The sequence below is a fragment of the Camelina sativa genome, chromosome 10 (assembly GCF_030686135.1).
Source record: "Camelina sativa cultivar CO46 ecotype springtype chromosome 10, ASM3068613v1".
NCBI classification, from domain to species: Eukaryota; Viridiplantae; Streptophyta; class Magnoliopsida; order Brassicales; family Brassicaceae; genus Camelina; species Camelina sativa.
In genome coordinates this window covers 5,951,086-5,976,553 of record NC_141889.1, presented here as the reverse complement: position 1 = coordinate 5,976,553, position 25,468 = coordinate 5,951,086, and the positions used below count along the sequence as shown (strand labels likewise).

Here is a 25,468-nt window from a genome sequence, read left to right as displayed (position 1 = left end):
AAAAACCCTCTTCAAATATCTCAAAATCTTAAATTTCCTAAATCCCATAAAATCCTTCATAATCATAATTTGGATACTTGATACCAACTACTTCATTGTTTAAGTCATATACATATAAGGTAATAAAAATAGAATAAGGCAACTGTAAAACAACCAATATAAGATGTGTGGTTCATCGTTAGTGAATCTGACCTGCATATTATCAAAAGACAACCATACATTTTGTTATCAAAAACAAGAGCAAAATCATGTATTTGGGGGATATACTATAACCATGAAATGATATCATCGTGGTGGCCATAGTAGTATTCAGGGCTTATAAATCGTATACAGCGTCCACACCCATTGAAGCCAGGGTAGGCATAGAATTCGTCGGTTTCTCTAGCAATTGTCACCTCAAGCTCCCTTCCTCCCATGCGTCTTCCATTCAGTTCTAACGCCTTGTCATTGCCTTCGCCACCTCTCAGATTAATGAAAGCAAATCCTAAGGGAACACGGGTTTTACACTCTATGGGAACAAAAACCCTTGTGACGACTCCAAAAGAACTGAAAATGGTAGTCAATGCATCCTTGATATCATCCCTAGTTTGCGACTGTTGAAATCCCTTAACGAAAATGGTATTAAAATTGTTTCCCTTGAATTCTTTACAATCAAAACCACAAGTGACTATCTCTTCCTCCTTTTTCTTTGGGGTTTCTTTCTCCTATATATATTCAAAACAAAATACGAGAGCTATAAACAAACCGAGATACTAAAAAGAGTCATAGCTAGCTAGTGAACACGTATAGGATAAAAGAAAAACATCTACCTTCAATGAAACCTGATCTAGTAGATCGGCTTTTGTCAAAAGAATCTCCTGTAGTTTTTTCACGGTTTTAGACAGCTCTTTGATAGATTTCGTCAATTTTTTTATATCCTGCCGTTGTATTAAAAGTAATGAATAAGAAAACTGGTAAAAACAGATCAAACTCATTACTTAGCTTGGGCGAGAATGAGCCCATCTTACATGGTGCTAATGTCGAAAATAACAAAAAAAAAAAAAAAATTACTTGTATGATACTTGCATCTTTCGAGATAATTTTTTCATCTTCATTATTTTCCTGCAAAAATCAAACAAAAAAAAAACATGGTTATGTCAAAGAATGAGAAATCACAACAAAAGTTGTAGATAGTGTGGCGATGCGATTTAATAGGATAAGTGTTTTCTACGATTCCACTATAATGTATGTTAAAAAAGGTTAATTACGCTTTGCATAAACCTCATAAAATTAAGTGAGAAACAAGTAACTAGATAAATACACTAAGCATACAAGCAGAACAAGGTCTAACCTGAGATTTCTCCTTGTGTATCTTCGGCTTTTTCAGGGCAATTAGCATGTCATCATCACCAATTTCCTGAAAATCCTAAACAAAACAAAGGCGAAGTTATTAATAGAGAGAAGCAAAAGCTCAATATTAGAAAATAATGACAAAAGATTAGATTACAGTGGAAGATTTCGATTTGGAGCGCTTCTTCTCCATCGGCGGCTGTAGACTTTCGTGAGAAAGGGGTAACACAACCCTAGACTTTTCTTTTTTATGATTTTTTTTTTTTTTTTTTTGTATTCTGGTTTCGGCTGGGTTTTTACTAGGCCATGATTTTTGTTTAATTAAGTGGTTTTATATTGTATCTCATTACAAGTAATTTTATATACGTGCATATATACGCAGGTATAAAATGAAGCTTCATTACAAACTTCTTCACAAATTAAGGTTTTTATCAAGTGGTTTATTTTGTATACTCCGAAGAGTATCTTGCATGTATTATTTACTCAAAGAAAAGTATTATGCTGGCCTGGTGATAACTAGTTTAAATGTCAAAATCATACATGGATAAATTATAGGAAGAAGGACTCAGAATAAATAATCCAGAGGAGGTTCCAGAGACTTTTCATGATTGCAAAAGATGGCACAAACATACACACAAACGCACTCCTCTGCACAAATCAGCTTTGTTTCATCCATCCTCGTACCTACGAATTTCAAAAGAATCAGAAACAAATCGAAAGAATGATCGGTGGAGACCACTCTTTAGATAGTGGTTTCAAAGTTGTTTATATTTTACCTGGCTGTGAAGAGGGTGAATCCGACGAGATACTAAGGCGCATTACTCATCTGTAAAAAGGAAGAGGATCAATTGTTGTCATTCCCTTTGGATAATCAAATCATATGCAGACAACTTATGACTATTCAATTCAAGTAGTTTAAGAGTTCAAACTAGATTCACAAGGGTACACAAGAGGAATCATTGAATCAATAAAGCAAAGACCATCTACATTTTCTTTTTGCAAACCTAGGCTTTAACAATCTCATAGCTATTTTGCATAACCCTACACACAGATATATGTCTTTCTTTTCTTTTTTCTTTGACATCAGATATCATATTGTATGTCTAAATGTGTATAACCAGTGGAAAAGAGTGTCTTCCCAAAGACTAACTAGATTAAGCAAAGAGAAGTGAATTTGATTTCAACATCACTCTACTTTATTTTTTCCCTGGACAAGTTTTCATGGAGTCTTTGATTTCAGCGACTAAAAGTAAGGTAGATACTGATTCACATTTCAATATTTCATATTACAGGTAACAGAGTTTACAATATTCCACCAACTGCATGACTTTCACTAATTTACAGGAGTGAAACTTTGGGAGCTCAGGAGATTCATTTTCTCTCTTCCTTATCAAGTCAAGAACTTTAATACTTTGCTTACTATTACTCCAAACTAGAGAAAAGATAGAAAACAGTCAACAAAACACCCCCAAAAAAAAAAAAGACTTTCCTAGTCGGCCAAAAGCAAGTATCTTTTTTGGTTTCAAGAATATTCGAATTGAAACACAACCAGTGTTAGCAAAATAGAGCAAAAGCAGTGTAGGAAAGTCATGAATTGAAATAAAAATATGTTGGAAGATCATTTGCACCACTTGCAGAGGAAATCTACCAAACTTGCTAGATAAAAATCAAAAAGGCTACGAAAATAGCATACACACTCAACAAAGCAGCTTAGGAAAAATACCAACAGATGAAGAGAAAATGGAATCTTGAGAATGAGAAACGAATCACAGAATAAAATACTTTGGGGTTAAAGCAGAAAAGTTAGGTAATATACACAAGCTGAAACAGAGTTGAACACATCAACAATAACAATCAATAGTTGAACAGAATTAAACATCACAATACTCTAATTTCAGGAAGCAAAGCCATTGGAAAAAATCTAAGTTTTCAAGTTCCCATCTACGGCAATCTCTCTAAAACACTAAGCTAACATAATTCAGAACGATTCCATAAACTAAAACCAGACAAATGCAAAGTCAACGGGATATTTGTGAGAGAATAAGATAATGAACAAGTCCTGACCTTTAATGTGTTCATGATGAGTAGAAGCATCAGCAGCAGAAGTCTTAGCGTCATCATCTTCATCATCATCATCTCTACGTGATTTAACAGTGACAATAGCTTCCCTGGTACCACCAACGTTCCCAGGAGGAGAAGGACCATCACGATCATCAGGGTATCTAACCACAACAACGGGGCAAACACAATGGTGAACACAGTAATCACTAACAGAGCCAAGCTTGCCATCACTTCCCTTCTTCTCAGCACCAAAACCTCTGCTTCCCATAATCACAGCGCTAAGGTTAAGCCTTTCAGTCTCTAAACAAAGCCTCTCCCTCATATCGTGATCTTTCACTATATGGATCTTATGAGGGAACCCAGCTTCCTTCAACGGCTTCGCTAGATCCGCTACTTTGGATGATGTGAAAGCGTCGAAATCTTCCTGACTAGGCTTCGGCTGAGCTCCGGGATCGACGGCGGAAGGAGGAGGAGGAGTGGTTTGGAGAGGGAGAGGTCCCCAATCGGCGCCGAAGAGAACGGAGGTTGGAGAGACGTGGAGAATGACGACGGCGTCACCGGGACGGATGTAATGGTCAACGGCCCAGCGAACAGCGAAGGCGCTTTCTTCGGAAAGGTCAACGGCGACACCAATCTTACGGCGAGCACCGGCGGTTGGGGTAGGAGTAGCGGCGGAAGGAGTAGAGGAAGAGTGGTGGGGAGAGTGACGAGGAGATGAAGGATGGTGGATCTTGATGTTTGGGAGATGAGGGTAATCGGAATCTGGATTCATGATCTCTTCTTCTTCTTCGTCTTCGTCTCTGCTTTGAATTTGATTCAAACAAATTATAGAAACTTTGATTTAAGAAATGATGATGATGATGAAGAAGAAGAAGAAGAGAGAGCCGTGTTTATCGATTAATTTAATTTTTGTGAGTGTTATTTTAATTTAATGCTAATTGTTGGATAATGTCTTTGTACTATATTGAATTTTCGAAAAAATTACGACAAGTTGAGGGAACGTGTTAAGCAGTCACAAGGAACTTGTTTTATCTTTTTTTTCAGTTTTTCTTTTTTGGATGGGCTGTAATTTCATATTAATGGCCCAATATGTCATGATTTTTATTTTTAAATATTTAGTCTTTGCATTTGACTATATCAATATGTCAAACATAGATTGCTTGCTGCAATCAAACAATTCTCATAAGCTTTTTTTTTTTGAACAAAACAATTCTAATAAGCTTATTATGTAAATCTTTGTAAATTTATTTTAAGGCCAATTGTCATAAATACCACTAAAATAGGTTTATATTCGAAAAATACCACAATTTAGTTTTTTTTCCAAAATACCTTTAAAATGTAATTTTTTCCAAAAATACAAAATAATTGAATTAAAGTTATAATATTAAAAACTAATTCCTAAATTCTAAATACTAAACTCTACCCCTAAAAACAATACCCTAAATCTAAAAGTGTCAACCCAAACCTAAAAAAAAAAAATTCTACATCCTTAAAAATCAATTTTTTGTGTTTGTGGTAATTTTGGAAAAAAAAACTTTTATGGTATTTTTGAAAAAAAATACTAAAATGTGGTATTTTGGAAAAAAAAAACATTTTTAGTGGTATTTAAAGGAATTTCTCTTTATTTAAACTATTAAGCTGGCTTTAGGCGTCAAGACGCACGCAGACATGAGAAGTGTATTTTTTTTTTCTCCTTTGGACAAACAAAGTGTAATATTGGTTATATGCTAAGGGAGTAAGGGGTGTATTTAACTTAACATTTTAAGTGATTTGTGTAAAATTTATAAATCCTATGTTATTCAATCATGTATTTTATAAGTTTTATTAAAATTCATTGTTATTTTATTGAACTGATGACTTAAAAATCTACTTTAAAATTTATTGTTATTCAAAATAGTTTGTGGAATTAGATTTTAATGATTTTTAGAGATTCTGGAGAATTTTAGAGGATTTTTTTAGTTAAAAATAAAGAAAATTTAAATCTTATGTTTTTAGCTGGGAATTGAAAGAATTTTACAATAAATTATATATTTCCTTAAAATCTATCAAAATTCTAAATTTCATAAATCTCATAAAATCTTCCAAAATCATAGTTTCAATACATCATGTATTAGCAAGAATGAAACATATACTGTATTTGCTTCCCTTTTTGTTGATGAGAAATATGTTTTAGCATAAAACATGCATCTTTACGTTTTCCGTTGTTGATTCAATAATATAGATACACATTGCTTAAAATTATATCACACCATTTCCATATTACTAGATTTTTTGCTTAATTAAAAGAGTTTTTTCTTGATTAATTAATAGTTTTTTTTTTCTAAATTAATACTGTGTATGACTGACTGTACGTACGTATTAAATCTGAATCAAAACAAAACCTTATCCTGTATATCAAACACATATATACTTCATAACTGAATTGAAATTTAGCTGTACACCCTATATTTTATGTGATGTCACTGGACAAAGCTACATACAACAATCAAGAGCATTTCTTTTTCTTGTTTGGCATTCACCAATCAAGAGTGCAATTTAATTGATAAATTTCTCTCACATCAAAATTAACAAGGTTAAAATGAGATGACACCGTTTCGTAAACCGAGGATTATAGGTGATAACATGAATCATGACAGGATCATTGCCTAACTAAAGAAACACAAGATGGATACAATCCCCAAGAGATCTGACACAGCTTTATAGAGAGAGAGAGAGAGAGAGAGAGAGAGAGAGAGAGAGACAGAGAGAGAAGTTTCATGACACAATTAAGGAAGAGAACAGAACATATGTCTGAGTGTTTAGGTTTTAAAATCCCATAATAAACAACCAAAAGGGTAATCCAAAACCAAAAGCCTGAATCTTTCTTTCGACTCAGCTCTCAGATGCATACACCAAAAAGGGTCTTTTTCTTTTCTGTTTCATACTTCTGTCTACTTAATTGGTAAAAAAGCAAAACAAAAAGGACGATTTGTTTAAAATAATATAGAAGAGAGAGAGAGAGAGAAAGGAAGAGAGAGCTGAAAAATCTCTGAGACGATGTTTCAAAACATTTAAAGCTTCAAAGACAAATCAATGGTGGATGATGATGTATTAGGACTGCAATCACCTAGGACTGATGTAGTAGCCATTGATGAAACTCTTTTACCATATTTTCCTGGAAAGCCATCATTGTATTTCCCCGGAAAAAACTCGTACTCCTTCACACCACCTCCTGATCCACTTCTAGGGTTTCCTTCCATGTAGCCGCTCCCATATTCCTCCATTGATACCTTTTTATCATAAACCCACCATTCAAATCATCAATACACCAGAGAGATACGGATATCTATATCTATATGCGTATAAATGAACTAAGTACCGTATGATTTGTCGCCTCATTAAGATACGGATTAGTACTAGCAGCAGAAGGTGGAGCTGATCTAGCGATTCTGTGATGATGATCATACATGAAACCTTGGCTGCTCCTCTGATAATCTGGTTGAAGAAGTTGCTCGTAGCCGTTCATCGGAGGATGAATCATTGTGTATTTCGAAAACCCACCACCGTTGGATCGAACTACATTGTTCTGGTCTTCATCCACACGTTTCTTCTGAGATTTACACAATAAAAATCGAAACTTTTGTATCATATAATATACTACTGGATACAGTTTAAGATAAAAGAAGAAAAAAATCAAACCTTGAAGCAAGTGTCACAGCGAGGATCGGAGATAGCGTTGTACATTTGAGGATTTGGGATTGAAGAGAGCTCATGATGATGAGGAGAGGTCTCAACAAAACCCCAATTAGGAGAACAAACCGGGTCTATCATTATCTGACCCGACCCGACTCCACCACAATAGATCCTGTTGTTTCTGCATCCACCGAGTGAGCTTGGGAAGCCTTGTAGGACGAGGACCGGGTCTACTGGCACGGGTAACAAACGGGCAGCGTTGTTAGGGTTCGCCGGTCCTACTGGCGAGTCTCCGACGAGAGTGGCGGCGATTTGTTTGTTCTCTGCCGCTTCGGTTTTGAGACGCTCTCGCTCGAGCTTCGCTACACCCATTCCTCTCAAGGTCGGTTTTTTCTGGTTTTGCTGACCTTTCTTTGATCCCGGTCTCCGACCACGACTCTTCTGGGTCTGTGGCTCTGTCGTCCGGATCTCGCCGGAGCTGTTGACAACACCAAGGTGGGTGTTAATTCTCAGAAGCTCGTTTTGGTTTCCGACGGAGTTTTGATCTGTTGGCATGAAGAAGAGAGAAGTCGCCATGATGATCAGTGATGAGCTTCTTGTTCTCAGAACTCTTTTTTAAGGAGAGAGAGAGATGAAGAGGTAAAGGCGAAAGCTTTAAGTCTGTGTGTTTTGTTTCTGCTCTCTTTTTGTGTGTGTGTGTGTGTGTGTGTGGATGTGTATATCTCTTTATTGTTCATATCCTCTCAGGCAAAGTACTCACCTGTGTTTTTTTATTTTCTGTTATTTCCAGGTACTATATGAGGATAACGTATCTTTTTTACTTTTCACTTTTTACCCCCCTCCCCCATACTTGATTAAATTAAAGTATCTTTTCATAAATATAAATTAGTACTATATCCTTTACTTTTTATAGTTACGATAATTCCAATAGTGCTTAATTGCATGTATTTTTTAACTTATGCGTATGCATAGATATTCAGTTTGTCAATATACATAGTGAATCTTATCATGTAATATCATTATCATTTGTTGTATTAAGTCAATAAACGTTATATAACTGCAAAATTCGAGGCTAATATAGTCATGAAAAGCAAGAACTGAAATTAATAAAGGAGAGTTTGTAACTGAAAAAATATATTGTAGCATGAGTGTATGATTGATTGATGTTATCCATGCATTGGATTTGTGGAATAAATTTAACGATATGATGATAATTAGTAATCTTGACTAACTGGTTCCGCCCATTAAATGGTGCCTCCCCCCCCCCCCCCCCCTTTTTATATGATCTTCACTTACTCCTTAATTAATTAGCCTAACTCTCACTAGAGCATCACTCGAGTGTAAATACAAATTCAACCATTTCGCAACAAATATGATCTATTTTTATTTTTTTTTAAGAATTTTCAAATGCTTAATAACAGAGATAGATTTAAAAGTAATCCTTTACTGTCTTTACATCTTTTGGGCGAGAAGAATGCAAGAACAAAACTAAAGAGTTCATAGCCTTTTGTCTATTTAATTTTGTATTTTGTTCTTAGGTGAAAAAAATGTTGTGATAATCTTTTACCGTGGAGACAGCAATATCGGAGCTTGTCGCTAGGCTTCAGTCGTGACGTGCGACGCACTCTCCAATAGCAACAGCGCGTCCGTTACACGAAGAGAATATAGTACCCGCAGATCGAAGACAGGTGTTGGGACATTAGACCATTCGCCGATTATAGCGAGCAAGTTCTGAAACAACGTGATTTTACTCAGCTCATATCAACTAAAATAAGCAAGTCCAGTTACAGTCGTAGTTATATTTTATTCTTTTATTCTTCTTCTTTCAAAAACTAATTTTGATATATTTTAAAATTTAATGAGTAAGCATTACGAGTTACAAAGTCACTACATGGTGATATAGGATATCCGATGTCGGATAGGTTAATTTAGATATATTATATATAAAAATTTACTAAATTGAAGAAAAAAAAATTTATATATGACCGAAACTGATTTTTGTTAAGTCAGAAGATTATAGGTATTTCAAAAAATTAGTCTGGAATTTATTGCTACACAGATGAGGAGGATACATGAAAAAGCAAAAAGAATGGTATGAGAGGACGTGAATTACGAGAAGGTTGAGCTACGGAGTAGAGTAGAAATGATGGCTGCATCATATAAGGAAACATTTTAAAGCTGCCTCCATGTTAACTTTGGCTTCAGCCCAACACCTAATATTAGAAAATTTTGTTTTAATTACCTTGAAATTAGCTTTCTTTTACATGGAATATTTTCAGTATAAATCGTAAGTGAAGCGCTCCTCTCTGAATCATTTAAACAGTACTATGTGTTTGTTTCGATACCTCTCCTCTTTTTTTTTTTCTTTTTTTTCTTTCTTGTAATTAAGTAACCTAAGTAACCAGATATGACGTTGTGCATCCCAAATGGCTGTTTACATGTTCAAACTCGTACGTTATAAAATCTAAAGAAAAAATCAGTAATTTAATACTAATAAAAATGACAATTTCCAACAACCAAAATTATAAACGTTTGCAACAGAAAAAGCCAACGTTTTCTTACTAAAATTTCTATATAGCCAGGTTACTCCTATATCTTAGTTATCGCCAATATTAAATCATTATAGTTGTATATATACTCGAGGTACTTCTTTAACTACGTTTTCTGAATAATATTATTATATTAATAACATCCACACCCTTCGGAAAAGAAAAAAATATATCGTTGAGAATGTACCAATATTTTTTTTTAAGCAGGCAGGAATATAACAAATCCACTTCTCATATTCAGAATATATACGAGTGACATGCAAACACGCTGTGGTTAGCGTGATTTTTGTTACAAAAGTGAATTAATATCAGAAATAAAAATCCGAATTATTCACTTTAAACAAAAAAAATCCAAACGGCATGACCAACCCAACTTACCTAGTTACCTACACTAATTGTTGCTATAAGCCTAGAATGACACACGAGATAAATTATCCAATTAGTTACGCTCAAAATTTATCGAAGGGTGAGACTAACTTTTGGGAAAACCTGCAGCAAATATGTTATATTTCGTGATCATTATCTATCGACTGATCCTTGAAGTATAATTTCAAAGTGAATTCAAAAGAGTATCATGTTTGATTTGTTCAAAAACAAAACTATATGCAATTTAATTCGGAAAATACAAATAGATATAGATAAAAATATAGATACCGCGTAGATTGTGTATTGTGGGCTAGGACAAGGAACTGGTAGGGCAAAGGACGAAAGATGGGACCCCACATGTGCTTTCATGTTAAGTTACGGATTGTGGTCCTAATGCCACGTGTAAGCACGGGGACCACTTTTAGGGTCTTTGGGCGGCTACTACTAGGGTTTTTTCCTTTTGTTTTTGGGTACTGGCACGTGCGAAGGAGAGTAAGCAGCCGAAGCGTGTGAAGTTTTGATTTATATTGCTGGGTTTAGGCATGCATAGAAAGATTCTTGGGATCCGTGAAGCATATTGTGTCTTTTCTAGAATGATTGGATTTTGAGGATCCTCCCCTCCTCTTCTTCTTCTTATTTACTTCTCCTCCTCCTATTAAGATAGAAGACCCATTCTTTTATGAATATGAAAGGAAATGATATTATTATATAGTATATGTTTTGATGACCACTGTTTAAATTTAATTTCATAGGAAGTACTGTATATGTTACATATCAGAGGGATCCTAATATACAATGTATCACTCCATTTTGTTTTATCTTTGAGATCTCTATTTGTATTTTCTACACACGTATATAGGGACATTGTGCAGTAAAGACACAAGAGAGACTATAGAGAGGACAAAAGGAGGCAGAGTAGGTGAATAAATGAGTGAGTTTTTTGGGAAGTGTAAATTAAAGTATGATACTGTAGTAAGAAAAAAAAATTAAAAAGAAAAGAGAGTAACTGTTAGTTTTGGCTTTATACATCATCTTCCTTATCTATCTATTTTCATACAAACTTGCAAACCCTTCCTTAACCTCCTTTTGGACCACCTCTCTCCCTCTCTCTTTCATCTTCTTTCTTCTTTTCTACGAATTTAATTTTTCCCAGATTTCTATTATCATTACTTTAGATCTCAATCTCCCAACTGAGATTCTCTACCTCCCCTCACTCAGTACAGTTGTAGACCCTATTCAACTAAACTACACCTTTGCCCCTTGTATCTAGTAGATTCTCTTCAATCTTTATCTCACCAAACCACTAAACAAGATATATATATATATGACAACAACAATGTGCTCTGTTTGTTTAGATTAGATAGATAAAGTACTGATCAAGGATGATGAGTTTAGCTTGTATCTATATAAGTACAACAATTAAACATTCTTTGATTAAACGTATAAAGTAATGGGACACTACAAAACAAAGGACCAATGATTATGTTTAAATCTTTAAAGTACAAACATTTGGAATGGAGGGACAGGATCAGAAACAATGTTGAAATCTGGACCGTCGAATAGGCAGAGACAAATCTGAGCACCAGATATTCTGTGTCCAAGAGTAGAAAGCTTTTAAATAGAGTTTGTGTGACTTTGTGTTGTGAGAAGAGTTTTTTTTTGTTATTAAATAATTGTAACAAAAGCAATTGTCACTTTCATATGTTAGTTGTCTTGTTCTTCAACAAAGACACTGCAAGTATTACTGGCTGCTGCAGTACAATAACAAGAATTTCGTATTTGCAAATTTGCCCCCCTATATTCTGCATTCTTTTAATCTACATAACTAATGTTTTTTTTTCTTGAGAAGGCTACACTCTTGGGAAGTATGAATGAAGCACATAGCATCCATTTTCCAGGAGCCACAAGGCGTACCTTTCGCATCTTTACGTCCACTGCCACTTCTGATAGAGCAATCCGTATCCGCTGCAAGTCAAAAACCACATTGTGCAAAGTTAAACATTATTAACATGAACCAAATCGTTACTAAGTTGATCAAAATTTATCAGATGGGAGAGTTTAGACCTCGTGGAAGTCAAATTCTGGATCAGAAGCCTTGGAGAATCCATAAACATGGATGGTTGGGAATGATAAGCCTTCTTCTCTCTGCCTATCGTTGTATACTCCGCGAAATGCATCTGCTTGAGTAAAAGGATGAATGGCGGTTAAGAGGGGATTGTATGCCAGAAACAAAGGAAGCATTTGATAAGAGTATGATGGAACCTACAGACTCAGCTGCATCTTTAGGTAAATTCATGACTACTTGGGTGACTTTTTGACCCTTATCGCTTGAAAACATAGCCCTTATGAATCTTCTTCCATCCATGTTAAAGATCTAAACAGAGATGAAAGACTCAGAATTGTGTACAGATGGTTTAAAGTATGAAATAAAGTGTTCGGAATTTGAACTTACCTCGATTCTCTTCTCAAGCTTATTGACAACACTATTTTGCTCCATGAGTTCTACTGCATGAGGGTTCAGGTCATTGGCATATACACGTTTTACAATCCTTGCTGCAGCAAGTGCAATTGGACCCTTGATGCAGTAGTAATTTGAAATCAACACAACAATAAATTGACAAAATCTATACCAAGATGACACTTGATGCACTAACAGAAGAATTTCAAATCAGCAATAACAAGAAGACAATTGATGCACTTATCTATCACCCCGCTACATATGTTTCTAAACAACAGAAACCAGATTGGAGGGACAATTCACTTTTTAATGGAAGATCAGTGGTGCTAATTTATAAACGGGGAGTTCTATAGATGGCATATCAATACTTTTCATGTTGTACCCTTGAAGTTAGTTCTAAGAAGCAAACATACAGAAAACGTCACTGTCGTTGAACCCGAGCAGCAACCTCTATCTTATCTATCAATCCGCTACATATGTTTCTAAACAGCAGAAAGTAGCCAAATTTAACACCAATTGGAGGGACAATTCACTTTCTGATGAAAGATCAGTGGTGCTAGTTTATAAACGGGGAGTTCTATAGAGGGCATATCAATATTTTTCATGATGTACCCTTGAAGTTAGTTCTAAGAAGCAAACATACAGACAACGTCATTGTGGTCGAACCCGAGCAGCAGCCTCTGTCTTTCTGTCCCAAGTTTCGAGTTCCAATATCTAGCACACGAGAAAATAACACCAAAATAGTTAACTTATAAACAGATACATGATAAGAGATTCGGTTAAAAAAGTGATATCTGTCATCAGTAAAAAGATATAACATGCATCTCCTTTGACTGAAACTCAAACTGCTATAAGACATTTTACGCAAAACTACTTTCATCACCAAATTGAGGACAGTATGGGCTAATTCAAAATGGAAAATGGTATTTGGGTCATCATGACAGCAGAGTAAAAGCATGCATTCTAAGATTGGTATTTCCATGAGAAAGAAGATACATACACTCTAGCTAAATCAACATGAAAGCGCAGTCCATTCTCAACAACCAGAGTCACCAGGGAATGGTTGCCGGCTAAAACCTCTAGCTGCATAGTTCTGAAGTCATTGTGAATAGGATCAATCTTATTCACAACGGTTTGTATCTTTGGCTGATTCTTGTCCAGAACCACCTGATAAGTAACAAAACAACTCACTAGATTTCAGTTTCTGAAGCTGGGGAATTTTGGTTTAAGACTTGAGAAATAATGTCCACTATCACGTTACCTTAGCTATGAGCCTCTTGTAAGGTATATGCTCATCTCTTAGATTCAGATGCGAAATATGCCCCACCATCTCAAATGCTGAAGGCACAATCACACCCTTAGGTAGAACAGCTTCCAATATCTGCAACAACAACACACTTTGAAGCAAAACAACTCGATTTGATATTCGAGAGAAACTAAAAGCCAGCTTGAAAGTCTCAATCATTTACCTCAATCATTGACCAATAGTCATAGAACAAAGTCAGTCTACATATCACTAGCTCGAAACTGAAACTTGCATCCGTCATTTTAGCTTCTGCAAACAGAACCTACCAAACAGAAACCATAAAAATCTCCACCAACACAACAACTATTCGATCAAACCATAGGAGTGGATTTAAAGAAAGTTTATATAACCTTGATAGCCTCAGGCAAGTCTTGAACTTGCTCACCGGAATACTTCTCATCCAAAAGCAACAATCTTGTTGAACCTCTCCATCTTCCTCTACTACCATAGCCTTCTCCGAGTAACCCCTCAAAATCCTCAGCTCCTCCTCGACCTTCCACCACTTCCACCATTGCCATTTCATTGCGTTTGCTTCCTTTTTCTTTTTCCTTTACCTTCTCATCCGCTCCTTTCTCTGTCTTCCTCTTCCGCTTAGGCCGAGAAATCTTGGCTAAGTTTCTGAATTTGAGATACCCGGTTGAATTAAACGTCTTAGCGAGTTTATCTCTGTGCAAAACTGAACTCAGTCTCTCCCCATCCCCTTCTGCTTTCCCACTTATTCTCCGATTAACCGAATCCACAACACTATCTTCTTCTTCTTCACTCGCACGGCCCAACAGCTTCACCACGTCGTCTTCAATTTCGTCTCCAGGAACCCTAGCAATGTTACGAATCCTAGGCCAATTAAGAAGATGACCACGGAGACGATTCTCAAGCGCGAAAACAGTCCTTCGCCGGAACCCGAATCGCCGAAATCTCAAACACTCTGGTGAAATCATCTTCGTTCAAAAGAACACATTTCTCGATAGATTCATCAAAATCTCCAATTTTGCCTCGATGGGTATCTCTGTCTCGACCGATTGAAGCCAATCTAAGGTCGTCTAGCAAAAGCTTCTTCCCTTTAAGAAGAGACGGGCCATAGGGAACGTTCGTGGAAGAGAGATTACTGGAGAAGACGCAGAGGATAAGGGTTTTAGATTTGGGATAGGGTTTATGGATGAAACGAGCTGAGTAGGAAGAGAAGAAGACTGGGGGAAAAGGAAGTGAATTTGCTCGGAAAAGAGACAGCTTTGAAACCATTTTCTGATTCACTCAGCTTCCTGGTGGATTTGGGTTTTGCTGTTGGGACAGTGAAGGTCATTTCCCGCGTTTGTGCATCAAAGGTTTTAGCCTTTAGGGGAGAGTCACATCGGCAAGAAGAAGAAGATAACTGCTGCATTCAATTATCCTAAAATTCTAAACGTCGTCGTTTCACTAGCCAAGCGTCAAAACTAAAAATAACAAAACGATGTCGTTGATGGGGAATGTAAATGAATGAAGTACACTCGAACACAGTTACCAAAATAATTGCAGGATTGGATCAAATTTTGCATCACAAAGGTTTTTAAACATTGTCATTGAGATATATTTTACAAAAATTTAACCAATATAGTAACTAAAGTAGACCTATAACAATTCATGTCAAAGTGTTCCAATTCATATGATTTTGAAACAAGAGAAGAGACAAGTTACCAAAACACTATAAGGTGTTTTAAAAAAATTGAAATTACCAATTGTAAGTAAAAACCCTACAAAGGCTGCCAAAAGAAAAAGAAAATGTAAAATCCTAAGTTCGTTAATCAACACCCGCAACCAAAACCCTCCAGAGTCACATATTGAAGTTAGCTATGCATATTAATGCATAATTTAACTTTATTCTTTTGATAGAGTTTTTTTCCTTTTGGGCTACGCATGATTTACATCAATCTTTTGGACAAGCTGGGAATTCTGTGTTCAAGGGCAAAGCATAGGACTCCACGGAATCTGAAACTCCAAAGACTGATCTCATGGCCAGCTTTCAATTTGTTACCCTTGACGACGTCGTTCCACCCCCAGTTCAATGCGTAGTTCAAAGTCCCGTTTCCAGATTCCTTCTTCTCCATCGCCCATAACTTTAAACGCAAACCCCACATCTCAGAGTTTTTATTCACCAGAAGCGTTCCAACACCAATGTTCCCTTCGTCGATGTCTTCTCTCAGTATGGCTGCAGACTCAGCAGGCGTCAAGAAGTCGTTTCTGGTTAGCATACTGAAAGGGAGCAAGAAACGGCTCAGTTCTGAGTTGACATCACTCGCGGATAGTGGTTTCTCAAAGTCAAAGATCAGCATCGGGTCTTCGGTTACGCCCATCTCTCTCATCACCTCGCCAAGCCACTCCGGTGGCCCTCTAGCTATCCGTGGCAAAGAAGCAACAACCTTTGCTTTCTTGAATTTACCACTACTATTCCTTGGTTGCAGCACCAAGGCAAGCCTCTTTCGGCTTGTGCTCTCTGTTTGGCTTGAAGAAGACTGGGAATTAGGGTTTTGAGGGCTTTCAATATCAGGCGTGTTGTAATGGAGACAAGTACGAGTCTCAGAACAACGAAGGTGGCGGAGCGATGATGAAGAAGAAGAAGTAGAAGCCCCATTAAGATTCTCATAGTTTCGTTGTTGTTGGGAGTATCTTAGCGAAGACCTAATCTTTCTAGGGACATAATCCAAGAATCTGAACCTCTCGTCGTCTTCTTCTTCTTCTTCTTCTTCATATACGATCTTAGATTTTCCTTTTTTCTTGCGTTGTTCTTCTTCATACACCATAGTCGCAACATCCGCCAATTCATTGAGCTTCGACCACATGTTCTCCTTCGTAGACTCAAGATCATCTTCGTAAGTCTTCATTGTGATTTGGAACCCTAACTCGTGTTGATCAAAAAGCGAGAAGCGTGAGGAAAAAAGGCAATTACGAAGATAGAGAGATTATGATCGAATGAGTAAAAAGAGAGTGCCTTTGTTGAGGTTATATAGTTCAATCACAATCAGACCTATTTCTGATTGACTTCCTTTTCCTTTTTCTATCGAGATTACTATGATTAATCAATAATTATCACCGATTGCTGCCTCCTTTGAACTTGTCTTACACTCATCACCAGCTTACAGCCTTTGCCACACTTCCTTGCTGTAACCACCACATTTAGCAAAACTGAGATTGAGCTTACTGCCTTTGTTTCAACAACCATAGCCTGAATCCATCTTGTACCGCCATCATCATCACTGATGGAACCCGCCTCCAGACTGATCCCATTTGGAAGACTTTTGATACAACCTTCATTCAGCTCTTGTGCTTAAATATCCTCTTTTACTAGCAGGTTTCTCCACTAGGAAACTCAATATCAATCTCTTATCAATTTGCTAAACCATGACACCAAAGACTTCCCTTTTACAGCAACTTCCTGTCACACCACACTTGTGACAACCCTTTTACCGCTGTAAAACACCATTCCACACAATACTTTTCCTTAGTATTTGGGAATCCACTAACACATCAATGCCTGCTTCACAACCAGCCCTCAATTCTCTTCTTGTGATGCCAAAGGAAAACAAGTATAACCTTTCCTTCTGTCAATGCAGCCATGCATTGACCTCCATTAAACCTGAGACTAAAACTCTTCACCCAACACCTCTCAAACCTTACTGAATTCTTTCAGAGTTATCGACCTGCTTTGCCTCAAGCAGTTTCTAGCCTCATACTCATCTGCTCTGATTTTTTTCCTTGAATCTTCAACATCCTTCTTGAACACCAAACTTACTGACTTTCAACAACCAGACAAGCAAGATACAATCTGATTCACAGCAAAAAAATCTTGACTTCTCCATTGTTAAACTCAGTCTATCTCCTTGTGTTCTTCCAAGCTAAGATTCCTTCAACTTAAGCAGCCTTGAGTATCCTGAAACTTCAGTAAAGAACATCACAAATACCTTGTGATGGCAGCGCCGACTTGAGCCTTTTGGATGATTATTCGATTCCTCTTTCCACAGCCTTGAGTTAGTCACCTTAACCCATGCTTTCTTAAACTTGAATCGAACTTACTGCAGAGAAACTCCACCTTAAACCAACTCACCGTTGATTTAGTCTTCACAGATCAAGAACGCCTTCAAGATCTTGTGTCTTCTGCACTAGTCTCCAACTTTTTTTTTTTTTTTTTATATGCTGGCATACTTGGACCTGAACCATAACCATAACTCTCCCTTGATGCAACTCTCTTGTGTCGTGTCATTAGAGGATCTTTCTGATCTCCTAACCTGAGATCTCTGCTACAGACTCAACCTTCACCTGAGAATCTGTTATCCTCCACACAAGATGACTTCAACCTTTAACTGTCATCTTCTTCCTCCTCCTTTAGATCTTATGAATCAGAGAGCCTGTGCTCTGATACCACTTGTGAGGATAATTGTTGCTTTTGGTCCCTCATCGCCTCACACCCGATTAAAGATTCACATATCTAAAACTTGAACATGACACATGATGACACAAGAGAATTTGATCACCGAGTTCCCGGCCTCTAACCCGTACGTCTCGGGTGGGAATTGTCTCCCACAACTTCCACTATATGAAGAGATTACACACACCACTAACTTGTGATGTTCTTTGGTTTACAGATTTTGGTACACAAGAGGATACAAGAACAAGAACACAACAAATAAGGAGAAAGCTTCTTGAAGAAGAACCCTCTTTTCTTCTGTTTCTCTAGAACTCTCCTTGATGTCTTGTCTCTCACCTACCTCCACTTTATTGATCGATGAAACACACTTATACATGTATGCATATGGGCCAAATCATTTCCAGAATCTTATTCTCCTTTCCTTAATGCCAATTTCGTCTGGCCCATTAAGGCCCATTTGTTTTGTGTTTGTCAAACCCAACAACAATCTCCACCTTTTGACAAAACAAAACACTCATCGACAACAAGAAATCTGAAACCAACCTCTCCTCTTCTTCTGTTCGTGAAGCCAAACTTCAGCGAACCTCCTCCGACAAACTCCGGCGAACTCCGCCTCCTTATCCGGTGAGCATCTCTTCTCCGGTGGCAACCAGTTTTTTTTTTCTTTCACCGAGCCCTCTCGTTCTCGACATGGAGAAGATGTAGCTTCTTACTTCCCCATGGTATAGCGGAATTGGAGGCTAATTCCGGTCATCCCTGCATGTTTTCCGGCGAAGCCAAGCTTCAGTCTCCACCTGTTTCACGGCGGCTCCCAATTCCGGTGAATCAAGAGACATTATCTCCATATCTCAACTTTGGTTCGATGAACCATGTATCACCACCATTCTCGCTGGCAATCTCCTTCGGCTGCGATCACTACCGGTGGAGCTCTTCTCTTTCCTCTTTGGTGATTTAATTTGTAGAACCCGAGACATCAACTTTGTCTCTTATCCATGCCTCTTCTCCCGAGCTGTTCCGTTTTCACCCGCGAATCACGCCATCGCCGTCACCGTCCAGCTCAGGTACCCTCTAATCTCTCTCTTGTCTCTTCCTGACACTTAGTGATTAGGATCTTCTGAGAATTGCCATTTTGAATCCATTTTAGGTGATGAGCTCCACCTGGAACCAATTACTCTCCATCATGGCTCCACAACCTTTTCCAGGTAACTCCTTCACAGCCCTGTCTCTTCCGATTTCCAAAAGACTCATGAAACTCTAACTTCAGTTTCATGTCTACTCTCACAGCAGCTCTAGTGTTGAACATCCCATGTTCTTCTTTCTCCTTGATGACTTCAAGTAATCTCCTAACCATGAATCATCTTCCTCTCTAGCTGCTGGAGTTTTCCCCCTTTGAGCCACCAAAATCCTTACTTGGATTTTCTGAATTTTCATCTCAGAAACTCCACTTGGAATCAGTCTCCAACTCTCGACAACTAATTCTCCAGTCTCCACAAGTAACCAAACTCCTCTTATTATCGGTCACCTTTTCTTGGCTCATACTTTCAAATTCAAGAACTAACAATGAAGAACTAAATTGTTGTTCCTTGAATCTTAACCAACAGCTCCACCTGGAATCTAAGTCTCTTCACAGTAATACCAGATGCCTACAGGTAACTCCCTTAACCCTCCTAATCTCCTTTTATCGACATAGTTTTAATTTTAATTTCCCAAAGCTGACTTGTTTCTCTGTTCTTCTTCCTGTCAGCGTATAATGTCGATTGGGGTTACCTGGAGCTGTATCTTCCTTCAGACGACATTGAGGAGATCATGGCAGGCTTGTTTCCCTTCCTCACACTTCTGCATTTTCCTTCCTTTGCAGCAACTCCGACGATCTGTTTCGTCCTTTTTGCTGTTCCAATGACTCCAGGTAAACAATTGTACCTTGAATCATTTTCTTTTGTCTCTGGATTTTTTTAATTCTGTAAGACACCATGAAACCTTAACTTGGTTTTTTCTTTCTTCAAAACAGCTCCACCTACAATCAGAGTCTACACCTTGCGACTTCTGATTACTCACAGGTACCTTTTCTTTTCTCCATTCCCTTGGATTTCTTGGAACCGTGACTTGCTGTGGAACCTTGTTTTGATTTCCTTTATGTCACATGTGCCCTGATCTTAGATTCAACCCCTTAGTAAACCACTTGCCAGAAACTTGAATCATACTTGCCTCAGCCCTTAAGACAATCCATGATTCCAACACCTTTCTGTTTAAACTCTTATGCCTTGGACTTTTCTTTGTACCGCTGTTAAGCCTAACAGAACCCGCCATCAAGCTACCATCTTGCTAGATAGACTTTCGACACAAACCTTGATCCAAACATCTTGTTTAAACAGAACCTTGCTGACAAGTAAACTTCCTGTTGAATCAACTGCAGAAATAACTCTTAAGTCACTCATGCTTCATTTCCTTGAAACAGTCTTTGACTTACTCTTCATCTGTTTGAGCACCTTTGATTTGAGCATCACTTTGTACCGCTGTTGTTATCAACAGAACACGCCGCCTAACTCCACCTAGCTAGGAAGACTTTCGACACAAATTTCTTTGCTCATCCTTTGCTCAAACTATTCTGCATCAGTGCACACTCACAAATTCAAAACCATTGCTGCCTCCTTTGAACTTGTCTTACACTCATCACCAGCTTACAGCCTTTGCCACACTTCCTTGCTGTAACCACCACATTTAGCAAAACTGAGATTGAGCTTACTGCCTTTGTTTCAACAACCATAGCCTGAATCCATCTTGTACCGCCATCATCATCACTGATGGAACCCGCCTCCAGACTGATCCCATTTGGAAGACTTTTGATACAACCTTCATTCAGCTCTTGTGCTTAAATATCCTCTTTTACTAGCAGGTTTCTCCACTAGGAAACTCAATATCAATCTCTTATCAATTTGCTAAACCATAACACCAAAGACTTCCCTTTTACAGCAACTTCCTGTCACACCACACTTGTGACAACCCTTTTACCGCTGTAAAACACCATTCCACACAATACTTTTCCTTAGTATTTGGGAATCCACTAACACATCAATGCCTGCTTCACAACCAGCCCTCAATTCTCTTCTTGTGATGCCAAAGGAAAACAAGTATAACCTTTCCTTCTGTCAATGCAGCCATGCATTGACCTCCATTAAACCTGAGACTAAAACTCTTCACCCAACACCTCTCAAACCTTACTGAATTCTTTCAGAGTTATCGACCTGCTTTGCCTCAAGCAGTTTCTAGCCTCATACTCATCTGCTCTGATTTTTTTCCTTGAATCTTCAACATCCTTCTTGAACACCAAACTTACTGACTTTCAACAACCAGACAAGCAAGATACAATCTGATTCACAGCAAAAAAATCTTGACTTCTCCATTGTTAAACTCAGTCTATCTCCTTGTGTTCTTCCAAGCTAAGATTCCTTCAACTTAAGCAGCCTTGAGTATCCTGAAACTTCAGTAAAGAACATCACAAATACCTTGTGATGGCAGCGCCGACTTGAGCCTTTTGGATGATTATTCGATTCCTTTTTCCACAGCCTTGAGTTAGTCACCTTAACCCATGCTTTCTTAAACTTGAATCGAACTTACTGCAGAGAAACTCCACCTTAAACCAACTCACCGTTGATTTAGTCTTCACAGATCAAGAACGCCTTCAAGATCTTGTGTCTTCTGCACTAGTCTCCAACTTTTTTTTTTTTTTTTTATATGCTGGCATACTTGGACCTGAACCATAACCATAACTCTCCCTTGATGCAACTCTCTTGTGTCGTGTCATTAGAGGATCTTTCTGATCTCCTAACCTGAGATCTCTGCTACAGACTCAACCTTCACCTGAGAATCTGTTATCCTCCACACAAGATGACTTCAACCTTTAACTGTCATCTTCTTCCTCCTCCTTTAGATCTTATGAATCAGAGAGCCTGTGCTCTGATACCACTTGTGAGGATAATTGTTGCTTTTGGTCCCTCATCGCCTCACACCCGATTAAAGATTCACATATCTAAAACTTGAACATGACACATGATGACACAAGAGAATTTGATCACCGAGTTCCCGGCCTCTAACCCGTACGTCTCGGGTGGGAATTGTCTCCCACAACTTCCACTATATGAAGAGATTACACACACCACTAACTTGTGATGTTCTTTGGTTTACAGATTTTGGTACACAAGAGGATACAAGAACAAGAACACAACAAATAAGGAGAAAGCTTCTTGAAGAAGAACCCTCTTTTCTTCTGTTTCTCTAGAACTCTCCTTGATGTCTTGTCTCTCACCTACCTCCACTTTATTGATCGATGAAACACACTTATACATGTATGCATATGGGCCAAATCATTTCCAGAATCTTATTCTCCTTTCCTTAATGCCAATTTCGTCTGGCCCATTAAGGCCCATTTGTTTTGTGTTTGTCAAACCCAACAACATCATGAATGATATATTGAAGAAATTGATGCATGAATTGTATGTCACATAGCTAGTAGAATGTTGAATACAAAAGTGTCCATATATAGTCCATTTGAGTTGAATAAAGTTTTGTCATAATAATCATAAGCGGTTAAACGCTCAACTTAGTAGATTAATAATGTTCTATTTCTTTACTTTTAATACACATAAAGCACCAATATTCTTGTTTTGTAGATAATGTATCAATCATCACTGATTCACCATCGTCTCTTGTTTATAATTCCTCGGATGAGCTTAAAAAGGGGTTTGGGTTCTATAAACAGCTCGAATGTTTCATTCCAACATTTATCAGGACCAATTGGTGTAATGGAACAAACACATAAAGATTAACTGAAAAAAACGTTCTAGCTTTAAATCAAATGAATTAGCATATAAGAAGAGAAAGGTTAGAATAATAAAGTATAAGCTGAAATAAAAAAAACAAATTAGAAGAAACCTCTAAGTAGTACTCACGCATATAACTGTACAAAGCAGAGTGGAAACCGGATGATTCACAAGCAAAATATGGACGACACAAAAGATCGCTTTGTTCTTTTCTTTGATTTTTAGATATATATATTAAGGACGAACTCAAATCTCATCAGGCAACTTAAAACTCTGTGTACCAAAAACATGAAGTGACGAGTTCTGAAGAAAGACGGCGACTCCACATTTGCTGCTGTTGAATCCATCCCATAGCGTGAAATGAGCAGTACCGGACACTGGTTTCTTCGGTGTTACATCTTTCACAGTGCACATCTTCTCCATCTTTCTCACAACGAAGTCATTCGACAACATTCTTCCTTCGTTCTCTCCTCTTGCGCAGTCGGTCACAAGCCCGGTTTCGTATATCGCCACCATTATGTCGATTCCGTCTCCGTCTACTTTCATTCTCAAAGCTCCGGTGAGTGATACTTGTAGTGTCTCTGAGGTTGGTCTCTGGAAAGTCGCCTGGTAAAGAAAGAAATAAATTTTACAAACTACTGATGAAATTACATGTGAAAAACTCAACAAAAACACTAAGCCATATTGTTCTGTTGTGTCAAGAACTCATTGATTTCAAGACCAGATAATTCATGGTTGAAATAATGTAAGTATGTAACTTAATCCTACGACACACATCTACAAAAACATGTCGTTCAACCAAAATATCTCAAAGATGTTGTTTAGTCAAGATTCACCATAATTTGCTAATTCTAATGCCATAGAAGCTTGCTGCATTCATTAACTCACATTCCCAGCAGTCATATACCTATATAACTATCTTCACGCATCCATATACAACTTCAAAAGCAGAGACATCCATAAATGTCTAATGTGTATGTTGAAACAGAGAAAGACCATCAGCGACCAGAATATAACCCTGTATCTAAAGAGAAGTCCTCTGTTTACTATACTAAATATTCACAAGACTCAGGGGAAAGAGACAATGCAAATCATAGGACACATAATTCTAAGAAAAGCTAGAAAACTTAGTTATAAGCAAGATTCACTGGATTCTTATTTTCATTAGCACCAGAGATTCAAAGCAGAGCCCTCAAACGCAACAGAGATTTCGTTTCAGTGTATTGACCAATTACTTGGAAAGCACATAAACAAACCCTAACTTCTCCACATCACGATCACCACATTCACATCAATCAATCAAAAGTCCAATTGTATTAAAAATTTTGAATGTTAGGAAAACTCACCTTGAAAGCTGGAGAAGGAAACCTAGGCGCTTCCGAGATAGAAGTAAGGAGTGTCTCCTCCTCGATTCCGGTCAATTGAGATCTTCCTTGGACAACAAGCTGAGGAGTAAACATGGTGTCAAGATTCAACGCCTCTACATACGCCTTTTGCCTCACCGTCCATTGGCTTGATCCATACGGATCTTTCCACCCCTTGAAATCCCAATAGTCCACATGAAACACCAAAACCATCGCCGGAGATCCAACAGATCCACCACCATCTCCTCCACGGATCTGAGCGTCGAAATCGCCTCGACCTAGCCGGGACATAAGCATCTCAGCCGCAGGGGAGGTCTTGCATCCCTGAGACGAGAATAGCTGGACGAGAACAGGTCCGTCTCCTGAGGGAACATCAGCGGCGACGACGGCGGAACTGTTACCTCCTCCGGAGATAGGTTTATTAGAAGAAGGTTTCTTGAGGCCGAAACAGGCGAAAAGACGGCGCGCCATTGGAGAAACAACTGTGTCCGTCTCTTCGCCTCCTCCCGAAGAAATCGGATTTAAAAAAAAAATAGAAATAAAAGATCGGAGAGAGAAAAAACGAATCAGAGAATTTTTCCCCCGAGAAAGTTTGAGAATGTCGTAGAGAGAGAGAGATCTTGAGGAAGGGAACAAGAGTTAACGCATCGAAAGGTCAAGAGAGAAAGGCGGCAAAAGTGTTCTTACTCTTTTTACCTATTTTATATATATTTTTAAGAATTACTGTGTTTAATTTGGTGGCAAAAGCTGTATTTTTCTATCTAATGCTGAGAAAAAGGAAAATAAAGAGAAGGAAAATATATGTTTAGTAAATATTCTTTAATTTTTTTTTCTTGGGGATTTATTGTTGTTTTAGACTTTTTTTTGTACGAAGGAAGGGTTGGTGACACGTAGGGAAAGGGAGGTTTATTTGTGCGAGGTCGGCCAACAATATCTTTTGTTTTTTTCGTGTATCGAAAAGAAAAATCAAAGAATTCACTTGCATGCACACCTCAAACCAAAACTAGAACTTGAGCAATTTGATTTCTTAAAAAAAAAAAAAAAAAGATTGCTGATAGAAATTTTGGATAAGAATAAAAATAGCAAAGGAAAAGTGTCATTTTTGATAAAATAATTTAATGTGGGTTTGTTTTGACTTTGAGTTAATCAT

The 25,468-nt window shown here is 37.7% G+C and overlaps 5 protein-coding genes and 2 pseudogenes across 8 annotated transcripts; 1 reads left to right on the top strand and 6 right to left on the bottom strand.

The window, feature by feature from the left end:
- Positions 1 to 98: 98 nt before the first annotated feature.
- On the bottom strand, positions 99 to 1,630 carry LOC104717505 (uncharacterized). Its single transcript, XM_010435081.3, has 5 exons — positions 1,487 to 1,630; positions 1,331 to 1,405; positions 1,051 to 1,101; positions 810 to 917; positions 99 to 704 (listed from the first exon to the last, which is right to left on the bottom strand). The coding sequence occupies exons 1-5, from the start codon at positions 1,520 to 1,522 to the stop codon at positions 267 to 269; spliced, it is 708 nt and encodes a 235-aa protein (XP_010433383.1). The 5' UTR covers positions 1,523 to 1,630; the 3' UTR covers positions 99 to 266.
- Positions 1,631 to 1,768: 138 nt separating this feature from the next.
- Positions 1,769 to 4,393, bottom strand: LOC104717504 (universal stress protein PHOS34). The gene is made up of 3 exons (XM_010435080.3): positions 3,394 to 4,393; positions 2,106 to 2,155; positions 1,769 to 2,013 (listed from the first exon to the last, which is right to left on the bottom strand). The coding sequence occupies exons 1-2, from the start codon at positions 4,160 to 4,162 to the stop codon at positions 2,148 to 2,150; spliced, it is 777 nt and encodes a 258-aa protein (XP_010433382.1). The 5' UTR covers positions 4,163 to 4,393; the 3' UTR covers positions 1,769 to 2,013; positions 2,106 to 2,147.
- A 1,741-nt stretch (positions 4,394 to 6,134) lies between these two features.
- Positions 6,135 to 7,830, bottom strand: LOC104717503 (protein SPOROCYTELESS-like). Its single transcript, XM_010435079.3, has 3 exons — positions 7,069 to 7,830; positions 6,749 to 6,979; positions 6,135 to 6,659 (listed from the first exon to the last, which is right to left on the bottom strand). Exons 1-3 carry the CDS (start codon positions 7,636 to 7,638, stop codon positions 6,441 to 6,443), a joined length of 1,020 nt encoding a protein of 339 aa, XP_010433381.1. The 5' UTR covers positions 7,639 to 7,830; the 3' UTR covers positions 6,135 to 6,440.
- Positions 7,831 to 11,665: 3,835 nt separating this feature from the next.
- LOC104720096 (tRNA (guanine(37)-N(1))-methyltransferase 2-like) lies at positions 11,666 to 15,100 on the bottom strand (annotated as a pseudogene). Its single transcript, XR_015569084.1, has 9 exons — positions 14,092 to 15,100; positions 13,905 to 14,003; positions 13,697 to 13,816; positions 13,436 to 13,602; positions 13,071 to 13,149; positions 12,430 to 12,639; positions 12,240 to 12,351; positions 12,042 to 12,154; positions 11,666 to 11,942 (listed from the first exon to the last, which is right to left on the bottom strand). The product of XR_015569084.1 is annotated as a tRNA (guanine(37)-N(1))-methyltransferase 2-like (transcript).
- A 397-nt stretch (positions 15,101 to 15,497) lies between these two features.
- Positions 15,498 to 16,714, bottom strand: LOC104720095 (putative B3 domain-containing protein At5g35780 pseudogene; annotated as a pseudogene).
- A 361-nt stretch (positions 16,715 to 17,075) lies between these two features.
- On the top strand, positions 17,076 to 22,621 carry LOC147935843 (uncharacterized). 3 transcript variants are annotated; one of them, XM_087470395.1, is made up of 8 exons: positions 17,249 to 19,198; positions 19,282 to 19,339; positions 19,422 to 19,472; positions 19,574 to 19,630; positions 19,739 to 19,786; positions 19,882 to 20,043; positions 20,146 to 20,194; positions 22,322 to 22,621. In XM_087470395.1, the coding sequence occupies exons 5-8, from the start codon at positions 19,777 to 19,779 to the stop codon at positions 22,380 to 22,382; spliced, it is 282 nt and encodes a 93-aa protein (XP_087326521.1). In that variant the 5' UTR covers positions 17,249 to 19,198; positions 19,282 to 19,339; positions 19,422 to 19,472; positions 19,574 to 19,630; positions 19,739 to 19,776; the 3' UTR covers positions 22,383 to 22,621. The 3 variants fall into 3 exon arrangements, with proteins under 3 accessions (XP_087326520.1, XP_087326521.1, XP_087326519.1); XM_087470394.1 differs by lacking the exon at positions 22,322 to 22,621 and having other exon boundaries at positions 17,076 to 19,198; positions 19,425 to 19,472; positions 20,146 to 20,396; XM_087470393.1 differs by lacking the exon at positions 22,322 to 22,621 and having other exon boundaries at positions 20,146 to 20,396.
- Positions 22,622 to 22,975: 354 nt separating this feature from the next.
- On the bottom strand, positions 22,976 to 25,181 carry LOC104717502 (uncharacterized). The gene is made up of 2 exons (XM_010435078.3): positions 24,301 to 25,181; positions 22,976 to 23,560 (listed from the first exon to the last, which is right to left on the bottom strand). Exons 1-2 carry the CDS (start codon positions 24,787 to 24,789, stop codon positions 23,201 to 23,203), a joined length of 849 nt encoding a protein of 282 aa, XP_010433380.1. The 5' UTR covers positions 24,790 to 25,181; the 3' UTR covers positions 22,976 to 23,200.
- Positions 25,182 to 25,468: the final 287 nt, after the last annotated feature.

Coding starts and splice junctions, on each gene's coding strand:
- LOC147935843 (XM_087470394.1), top strand. Junction 20,044..20,145: donor TGCTGTTCCAATGACTCCAG/GTAAACAATTGT, acceptor TCTTCAAAACAG/CTCCACCTACAATCAGAGTC.
- LOC104717503 (XM_010435079.3), bottom strand. CDS start 7,638: ATGGCGACTTCTCTCTTCTTCATGCCAACAGATCAAAACTCCGTCGGA. Junction 6,980..7,068: donor GCTGTGACACTTGCTTCAAG/GTTTGATTTTTT, acceptor TGTAAATCTCAG/AAGAAACGTGTGGATGAAGA. Junction 6,660..6,748: donor ATGAGGCGACAAATCATACG/GTACTTAGTTCA, acceptor TATGATAAAAAG/GTATCAATGGAGGAATATGG.
- LOC104717504 (XM_010435080.3), bottom strand. CDS start 4,162: ATGAATCCAGATTCCGATTACCCTCATCTCCCAAACATCAAGATCCAC.
- LOC104717505 (XM_010435081.3), bottom strand. CDS start 1,522: ATGGAGAAGAAGCGCTCCAAATCGAAATCTTCCACT. Junction 1,102..1,330: donor TACACAAGGAGAAATCTCAG/GTTAGACCTTGT, acceptor TGATTTTTGCAG/GAAAATAATGAAGATGAAAA. Junction 705..809: donor TAGATCAGGTTTCATTGAAG/GTAGATGTTTTT, acceptor GAATATATATAG/GAGAAAGAAACCCCAAAGAA.
- LOC104717502 (XM_010435078.3), bottom strand. CDS start 24,789: ATGGCGCGCCGTCTTTTCGCCTGTTTCGGCCTCAAGAAACCTTCTTCT. Junction 23,561..24,300: donor TTCCTTCTCCAGCTTTCAAG/GTGAGTTTTCCT, acceptor TTTCTTTACCAG/GCGACTTTCCAGAGACCAAC.